Below are 9191 nucleotides of genomic sequence, written 5' to 3' on the forward strand. Positions count from 1 at the left end.
TTAAGGCCAGCCTGGGCTACACAGAGAAACCCTGTTTCGAGAAACCAAAAACAAACCTCAAACACAAAATTATATTTATTTTGAATGATATAAGCAACACAACAAAGTGGACCAATACGCTAAATTTTAAGTCTAGCACAATTTTTCAGCAGAAAACTTATGTTTGATAAGATTAAACACATCACAATTAACAGTATCCAACCAGCAGCCCCCATGTGGCTGGGGAGAGCAACAAAAGGGAGCCGCAGAATTATAGACTTACAGCACAGAGGTTTTTTGAGGGGTGTGTGTAACTTTTTTTTTTTTAATTCTTGATTGTGAAGTTCATCTATGACATCTGTTATAATGTCAAAAGACTGGACACTCCCCCACAACTCTAGGGTTTTATTGTACACAAAACTGAGTTGGTAAGTAAGCAAATGCATACTAGAGACTTGACTGAGAACTCAAAAAATAACAGCCAGGGGAGGAGCAGTTTTCAAATACTGTTAGCAAGCTGAATGTGAGATTTTTCGACACAGTAGAAATCAGAGCTCCCTGGAAGATGGGATGGTTCGAACAGTCCATGGTATAAGCTTTGCAATTAAATCTTATTTCTAGACCCGTGGTTTGGGACTCTTCATCTAAAACAACTTCTGCCAAAAGAGGAGGAGGTTTTTACTCAAGAGTGGAAGGTCCTATGCCTTTTCATTTCCAACTGTGATTTTGTCACTAGGCTCCTGTCACCAATACGACAGGGGTTGCTTTCCAACTAAGGATCACTACTGTACACTCTAGCCGCTCTGATTTAGATTTCCCTATCATAAACACAGAGATGCTTGCCAGGGACCACTCTACATGCAGTTTCTTTTGTTTCATCCTGCTACATAACACTGCTTGGCTACAAGACCTGGGGCTCAGAGAACAGCAGTGCTGGTCGGTCTCAACGATCACAAGATGTTTGTGTCATCACCTGGCACACCTTTCCCATTATCTTGCCCACTACTTCTTTCGGAACTCAATCCTCCGGGCAACATTCCGAGCTCCGAATTTTCTGACCAGTGCATTTCTAGTGTCTTCACCATCCTTCTGCAAATCTAAGTCATCTTGCCAGGACCAGACTGGATAGCCGTCAGGTCTCCGGCCAGACTCTAAAAAGGAGGAGGTGGCCTCCACCTCACCACTGTTTTTCAGGAAGGCCTGTGTAACTGTTGATAGATCCAAGTTAAACTTTTCCATCAGTTGCCGGATGATTGTGATGGCAGTTCCCACTTCTTGTGTAGAAACTTTTGGTTCCTCTTCCTCCTCCTCTGGCTGTGTTTCGGAATCTTCCTCAGGTGTGGGAGGGTCGTCATCACACATCGTTATATGTATTTCAAAGTCAGGGCTCTCACCCACCTAGAAAGAATGAGGAGGGAGACCCGTTCGTACTTACTTAGCCTTGAACTCTTGTACCATGTATCTTTCCCAACTACCATTCCCTGGCTCTTCACACAACATCCCCTGGGCCTCCTCCCTTCAGTTCCTCTCATCTATCTTTATCCATGCTGACACGTGCACATACATATATATGGATAATATATGGAAGGAAAGTATTTGTACACATCTATACATACATATTATCTGATTAAAACCCCAGCATTCCTGGCAGAAGGGCCACCCATAAATTCAGGGCAGTTTTGGCTATACAGTGAGAATGTTTCATGTAGTCTAGCTGACCTTGAATTTACTGTGACCTTTAACTTTTTTTTTTCCTCCCTCCACTTTCTGAATTAATTTTTAATTTTTCAGATTATTTTATGTGTATGAGTATTTTGCCTGCATGTATGCATGTGCACCATGTGCATGCCTGGTGCCCACAGAAGTCAGAAGAGGGCAATAGATACCTGGGACTGGAGTCAAAGATGGTTACGAGCTGCTGTACAGGTGCTGGGAGTCTAACCTGAGTCCTCTGCAGGAGCAACAAGGGCTCTTACCCTCTCAGCCACCTCTCCACCTCCACCTGTTTCTGATTCCCCCCCTCAGACTCCCACGTGTTGTAATTATAGGCATGTCCCACCACATTCACTGAGACAGTGTGTCTTTTTTTTTTTTTAATTTGAGACAAGGTAGTCCGGGATTCCATCAGAGATAATATAGCCAAGGGTGAATCATAACCACTTTCTTTTCTTTTGTTTTCCAAGATAGGGTCTCACTATGTGGTTCTGGCTGTCCTGGTCTCACTATGTAGACCAGGCTAGCTTGGAACTCACAGAGATCCATGCGCCACTACACCTAGTTCCAAAACCACTTTCTTTTGTGTTAATAAGCTAGGTTAATTCAGGACCAGCAAGATAGCTGGGCAGGTTAAAGCACCTGCTGCCAAACCTGACATCTGAGTTCAGTCTTCAGGACCTACACGGCAGGAGAAGACAGGCTTATGATCCAATAAATAAGATTGTAATAAGGGGCTGGAGAGATGGCTCAGTGGTTGAGAGCACTGGTTGCTCTTCTGGAGTACCTGAGTTCGATTCCTAGCAACCACATGGCAGCTCACAGCTCCAAGGGATCCAATACCCTCATACAGGCAAACTAATGTACATGAAATAAAAATAAATAAATCATAAAAAAAGATTGTAATAAAATTTTTAAATGTTTCTAAAAAGCTAATTCACAAGATATTCTTACTAAAGATACACAAATATAATTTGGATAAAAAAAATTTAGTTGCCATCATTTTACAGCACCTGTTTTTCTCAAAAGCTATTACTGTGGGATTCTAATATCATAGACAGATTGAATATAAAAGAAAAATTTCCAAAGAGCCAGGCAGTGGTGGCACATGCCTTTAATCCCAGCACTAAGGAGGCAGAGGCAGGCGGATCTGAGTTGGAGGCCACCCTGGTCTACAGAGTGAGTTCAGGACAGCCAGGGCTACATAGAGAAACCCTGTCTTGAAAAATAAAACAAAACAAAATCTCCAAAGCTCTAAGCACACAGAAAACTAAATGCTTAAACAAAATTACTAGAAATGTTTTGAGAGTTAGATTTTTTTTTTTTTTTTTTCGAGACAGGGTTTCTCTGTGTAGCTTTGCGCCTTTCCTGGAGAGAGTTAGATTTATGCTCCTGAGAAGCATAAGAACATTCTGAAACAACCAAATAAACTTTGAGAAGCTGTGGGAGCCCATTCTCGGGTTCCTCGTGGCTTTACCCAGCAGGTCCGAATAGAGGATGATCAGACCACGGGCCTAAGTGCAGGTGTCTGGGATGGTCTGCACTTGGCTGTGCTGGGAGAGGAGGTCTTTTGCTCCACCCCTTGGCATCTCTATAAAAACCCTGGGGCAGAGACAGTCGGGGCCTGTTGGAATAGGTTCCAGGCCCTCTCGAGGCTATCCTTTATTTTCTGTTTATCTCCGCGATATTCTCCGCAATAAATCCTTCTATCTAATATTTCCTGCTGCTCGAACTCAAGAAAACTCTGGGGAACTGTGGGGGTGGTTGGGTAAATGCCCCACAAGAAGCACACACTCAGATCAAGTGGTTAAAGCAGAATACTTTACACTGCTTAAAATCCAGCCATTCTTTGGCACACGCCTTTAATCCCAGCACTCAGGAGGCAGAGACAAGCAGATCTCGGTCAGTTCAAGGTCAGCCTGGGCTACACAGCAAATTCCAAGCCATCCACGACTACACAGTGAGACCCTCTCAAAGTAAAACAAAAGAAAAATAAAATAACTATGCCTATTCAGTGTGATATTTTTCCCCCTCTGCCACTCACAGTATCCTGCCAAATACTAAAAGCTTTGTGAAGCCTAAAGCCAGATCACATCTATTTTCTCTCCTCTTCGATCCTCAACTTCTCTCCTATGTTCTCAGCCTCAAGTGAATGAAAAATGTAGTTTTAATAAGCAAACAAGAATGGAGGCAAGGGGGAGAAAGGAGTAAGCTGAGCTAACATACCACAGCGTCTTCAAACTCCCGAGTGGCTTCCTCGAAGAGCTTCTTGACTGACTCGTCACTCTCCTTGGTCTCTCCCTTCACACACTCTTCTTCAGGCAAGTCTGGTGTTCTCTTATTCTGAGGTTCTGTTAAAGAAAATGACAGCAGATCAGCATGGCTCATCTGCACAGACCATTTGTATCGGTTCCGTGCATGCAGACTCTTTTCTTTTAGAAAATACCTCTTTTATTATTCAGTATGAAGAGCATAAGATATACCCACCCAATAATTCTCACACTTGTTTCCAGAAATAACCTACAGTTCCAACACTCAGGAGCCTGATGCAGGAAGATTTAGGCTACCCTAGGACTATAAAGTGAGTTCCAGGTCGAATGAAATAATGAATGAGGACATGATGATTCTAGGTATGGTGGAGAAGGTTTATGGTAGGTATGAGGGAGATCATAGCCAGAGGCATCTGGAAGGGTCCAGACTGAGCCAGGCCATGAGAGGAGGAGAGAGGGAGAGAGAGAGGCAGAGAAGAGAAGAGGGAGGGAGCAAAGAGTACCTAGGAACCCAGAGGCCAAGAGGCTGGCATAGCCAAAATGGCTAGGTTATATAGGAATCGGAGAATCTCCTGGGCTGGAGAGGTGGAGGATAGGAGGCAGGGGGCGGGGTATGTCAGCCAGGATGACTCTGTAACTGGTAATGAGGGATGCTGGGAGAAGCTGGAGGCCAGCATCTGCTTTGATATGTTAAATAGGCACCTAAGTTAGCCATGTGTCCCAGGGAGGGCTAAATTGCATGATTTTACCAGAAAAAAAAAAAAAAAAAAAAAAATTCTGACAGATGTTACAGCATATATTGCGCTAAATGATGTCAGCCAGATACAAAAGGACAGATGTATGATTCCGTTTACATGAGGTACTTAGAGGATGAACCCATAGGGAATGTACAATGGCAGAGCGGAGGTGAGGGAAGAATGAAATTCAGTGTTTAATGAATAGTTTTAGTTGTGGGAAATGGCTAAGTTCTGAAGGGGGATAGTGGTGATAGTTGTACATCTGAATGTACTTACTGCCACAAAACTGAATACTTAAAACAGCTAAAATGATAAATTTTACATTCTTTACAATAAAAAATTCTAAAATGTATATAACTACCCAGCAAAAAAATCAACTTCACTGTAAAATTTATATATAGCAACTAAAACATCCTTTAGAGATATGTGCTTACATGATGAAGATGACACAATGGAAAACAAAATAGTGTATTTCTGTGAACATAACACTAAAGATAAATATGGAAGTCAAAAATGGCTGACATTTGGGGCTAGCGAGATGGCTCAGTGGCTAAGAGCATTTATTCCTCTGGCAGAAGACCCAGGTTTGGTTCCTAGGACCCATGACGGGAGCCATAAGCCTAAGCGACCCTTGACACACATGCTGCCATATTTGGGCTTCTCTCTTTTTTCTTAGATCTAGGCCTTGCTTAAGTCTCCATAGCACCAGAACCTCTTCCCACAGATACCAGAACCTCTTCTCAGATATCAGGTGAATGAGCTGCAGTTAGGCAATTAGGCAGTTAGACAAGGGTAGATAGATAACCCGCAGAGCAACATTCCCTGCTGGCCCAACAGCCCATAATTAAGTCCCTTCCCGCTTGCAACCCCCATAATTAAGTCCCTTCCTGCTCGCAGCCCCCTTTGCCTACCTATATAGAATAGGTAGAATAGAGAAAAAATAAAATTTTGGAGCTTGATCAGACGTCCTGTCTTGCTCTCATTCTCTGTGTCTCTTGTCCCTCTCATTTGCCGGCCCTCCCTTTAGGTCCCCGTTGAAGACCCCACTGGCCAGGACAGACCCACACACCAGGTCATGTCTGTCCGTAATTCCAGTTCTAGGGATCTGATGCCCTCTTTTGATCTGCACAGGCACCAGGCACATGGTGCACAGACATACATATAAGTGAAACTCATAAAATGAATATGAAAAGGTTTTTTTTTTCTAATGTCTGACATTTGTTTCACAATCCAGTAAATTGGGAAGAAGGGCATAAATGACAACAGTGGCCATGAACTATAAACTTGCAATACAATGAAACTGTATGAATGAGTACATGTGGTGTAGCTCATCATACTATTCTACATTTACAAATGTTTGTACTTTTCTACACTAAAGTGGGTTGGGAGCATACGCACAGAGCATGTGTTCAACATGCAAGGTCCTGGTCGAACACAAGAAGAAAAAAAAGGAAACCCATCATGTTGCATTCACATAATGGAATAAAATGCAAATGATGGGGAAAAATAAGGCAAAGCTCTATACAGTCACAGAGTTCAATTAATTAAAAGACAAATTCGGTGCAGTGGTGCATGCCTTTAATCCCAGCACTGAAGGAGGTACTGTGGAACAACCTTTTGTATACCGAATATTTGTTGCTCTCACTGATTTAAAAAAGGGCTAAATGGCCAATAGCTAGGCAGGTAGAGGTTAGGTTGGACTTTCAGACAGAGAGTTTGGGGAAGAAGGAAGGGGGAGTCGCCAGTGAGAGGCAGAAGAAGCAAGAGATGCACATGCTGTGCTGAAAAAAGGTACCACCACGTGGTAGAGTATAGATAAGAAATATGGATTAATTTAAGTTGTAAGAGCTAGTTAGTAACAAGCCTAAGCTATCAGTGGAGCATTTATAATTAATAAGTCTCTGTGTGGTTATTTGGAAGCCAGCTGGCAGGACAGAGCTCAATGGTGGGACAGAAAAGTCTGCCTACAGGAAGGAAGGCACCTAGCTATCTGAGTCAATATATCTGGTCAATATAGCAAGTTCTAGACCAGCCAGGGCTACATAGTGACACTCTGTCTTGAGACAGAGAGAGAGAGAGAGAGAGAGAGAGAGAGAGAGAGAGAGAGACAGAAGCAAGGGGTAAAACAAACTGTTATTTAGTTGCTAGTATTTAGTTACTATGAGCAAAGGGGACAAGAATGGACAAGACAGGACAGTAGCAGTTATTCCCAGGACAGAAACCAGGACAAGGGTATTTAGCACGAGATGAACTTCACTATGCACTAAATTTAGAATAAACTCCTCAAAGCACAACTTCGGGTCCTGACCTGACTATCAGGCTATCCGCGGCCTCGGGGTCCTGCTCCGCCTTCCGCTTGAGCTTCTGGGAGGACGGGCTGACACAACATTTTTTTTAGCCAGGCAATGGTGGCTCACAACCTTTAACTCCATCACGGGAGACAAGAGGCAGGTGGATCTCTGTGAGTTTGAAGCCAGCCTGGTCTACTGAGCGAGTTCCAGGACAGCCAGGGCTACACAAAGAAACTCTGTCTCAAACAAACAAAATAAATAATAAATAAATTCACCTTACCTAAGATCACAAAGTAACCGTCCTTCCTATATGAAAGTACATTCAATCATATCAAAGCATGGAAAGAAACTGATCTGCCATGCCTTTCACCTGGCGTATATTGAGTAGACCAGAATATGGGCAACATCTTAAAAAGGAAAAAAAAAAAATTCCAGGCAAGCCGGGCCATGGTGGCACACGCCTTTATTCCCAGTACTCAGAAGGCAGAGGCAGGCAGATCTCTGGGAGTTCGAGGCCAGCCTGCTCTACATAGTGAGTTAAGGACAGCCAGGGTTACACAGAAAAACTGTCTCGGAAAAAAAGCGGGGCATGGTGGAACACGCTTTAATTCCAGCCCTCGGGAGGAGAGAGAGGCAGGCGGATTTCTGTGAGTTTCAGGACAGTAAGACCCTTTCTCAAAAAAAAAAAAAAAAAAAAAAAAAAAAAAAAAAAAAAAAAAAAAAAAAGTAAGAAAGAGAAGGAAAGAAAGATCCCTGAGAAGAGAAACAGGATACCCTGTTACTTCCTGGAGGAAAGTTGGGTAGCTGGTGAGCAGGAAGGGTAGAAGATTTTCATATATACTGAATTCCTTCTGAACACAGAACCGTTATTAAAAACTAGTTACTGGCCGGGCGGTGGTGGCGCACGCCTTTAATCCCAGCACTCAGGAGGCAGAGGCAGGTGGATCTCTGTGAGTTCGAGGCCAGCCTGGTCTACCAAGTGAGTTCCAGGAAAGGCGCAAAGCTACACAGAGAAACCCTGTCTTGAAAAAAAGAAAAAAAAAACAAAAACAAAAAAAAAAACTAGTTACTGTCCTGTAGTCCCAGCCACTCCGGAGGCTAAGGCAGGAAGATCAGCCTCAGAGATCAGGGACAGCCTGAGCAACAGAGCAAGACCTCAAGTTCCCCGCCCTCCCAAACCCAAACCAATCAGTGAACAACATCCAGTCAATGCGAAGGAAACGTTAGTGAGAAGGTAAATTAAAACCAGAGAGCAGGGGATAGGAGAAAATAATGTACTTTCACCCGGACCTCAACAAAGGAGGGTCTGAGCTATGACCGTGGCGCCAAAACGGACGCTGCTGGACAGGCAACCCAGCCCCCAGGTCCCTGGAGGTGCAAGCCTCACCCCCGCTATCCGCGGCCTCGGGGTCCTGCTCCGCCTTCCGCTTGAGCTTCTGGGAGGACGGGCTGACAGGGGCGTCCCCTAGCAGGTACTTGTGCTCCTGGCCCCGCAGGTGCTTGAGGTAGCGGTCTTTGAGCGACTGCCAGGAGTGCTGCGTGAGCGAGCTCTTCTCCATCGCTTTCCACAAGGCGTTGCCTGTGACCGAGTTGGGCGAGCGGGCGTTTTCCTTCACGTAGGTCAGGATGGCCACGTCGTCCGCGTCTGTGTAGGCGATGCGCCCTGTCAGAGGCTGCGGCTCCAGCTCCGTGGAGCCCTCGGTGGAAGCCCCGGGCTTTGTGTCTGCCGCCTGCTCGGTCAGTCCCAGCCGGTATGCCTCCAGGTCCAGTCTTTCGTTGCGCTCCACGCAATCTAGGATGTACTGCGTGGAGATGAAGTCGCCCGACGCCTCGGCCAGCGCCTCCCCGGGCTGGGCCAGCAGCACGGCCCCGGGCTCCTGCACCCGGCACACGGTGCCGCCTCCGTGCAAGATGAGCGTCGACAGTCGGCGCTTGGCCGGGCTGGGCCGCACGTAAAACGACATAGCGCTGCCATCTCCTCTCACGAAGAGAGTGGAGGAGTGAGTGGGTCCATTGGGGTCTTTACCCAGATCCAGTGCCTCCGCCATGCCTGTCACTCCGCTGCAGAAGAGCCGGCCCCAGACTAGCGCTCCGGGAACGACGAGGAGATTGACACTCCGGCGGCGGAGCCCAGCACCGCGCCTGCGCCGCCAGAGCCCAGCCGAGTGCCCGCCCTCTTCCCCGGAAGAGGCGGGGCTTCG

At 45.6% G+C, this 9191-nt stretch overlaps 1 protein-coding gene across 1 annotated transcript; it reads right to left on the bottom strand.

Moving 5' to 3' along the window:
* Positions 1-57: 57 nt before the first annotated feature.
* Positions 58-9157, bottom strand: Terf2ip (TERF2 interacting protein). The gene is made up of 3 exons (XM_052728279.1): positions 8378-9157; positions 3919-4043; positions 58-1377 (listed from the first exon to the last, which is right to left on the bottom strand). Exons 1-3 carry the CDS (start codon positions 9036-9038, stop codon positions 982-984), a joined length of 1182 nt encoding a protein of 393 aa, XP_052584239.1. The 5' UTR covers positions 9039-9157; the 3' UTR covers positions 58-981.
* Between the last annotated feature and the right edge of the window lie 34 nt (positions 9158-9191).

The sequence above is a fragment of the Peromyscus californicus genome, unplaced genomic scaffold, assembly GCF_007827085.1.
Source record: "Peromyscus californicus insignis strain IS unplaced genomic scaffold, ASM782708v3 Scaffold_8__1_contigs__length_139910024, whole genome shotgun sequence".
NCBI classification, from domain to species: Eukaryota; Metazoa; Chordata; class Mammalia; order Rodentia; family Cricetidae; genus Peromyscus; species Peromyscus californicus.

Coding starts and splice junctions, on each gene's coding strand:
- Terf2ip (XM_052728279.1), bottom strand. CDS start 9,038: ATGGCGGAGGCACTGGATCTGGGTAAAGACCCCAATGGACCCACTCAC. Junction 4,044..8,377: donor CGAGGCCGCGGATAGCGGGG/GTGAGGCTTGCA, acceptor TTTCTTTAACAG/AACCTCAGAATAAGAGAACA. Junction 1,378..3,918: donor GGGAGTTTGAAGACGCTGTG/GTATGTTAGCTC, acceptor CATTCTTTCTAG/GTGGGTGAGAGCCCTGACTT.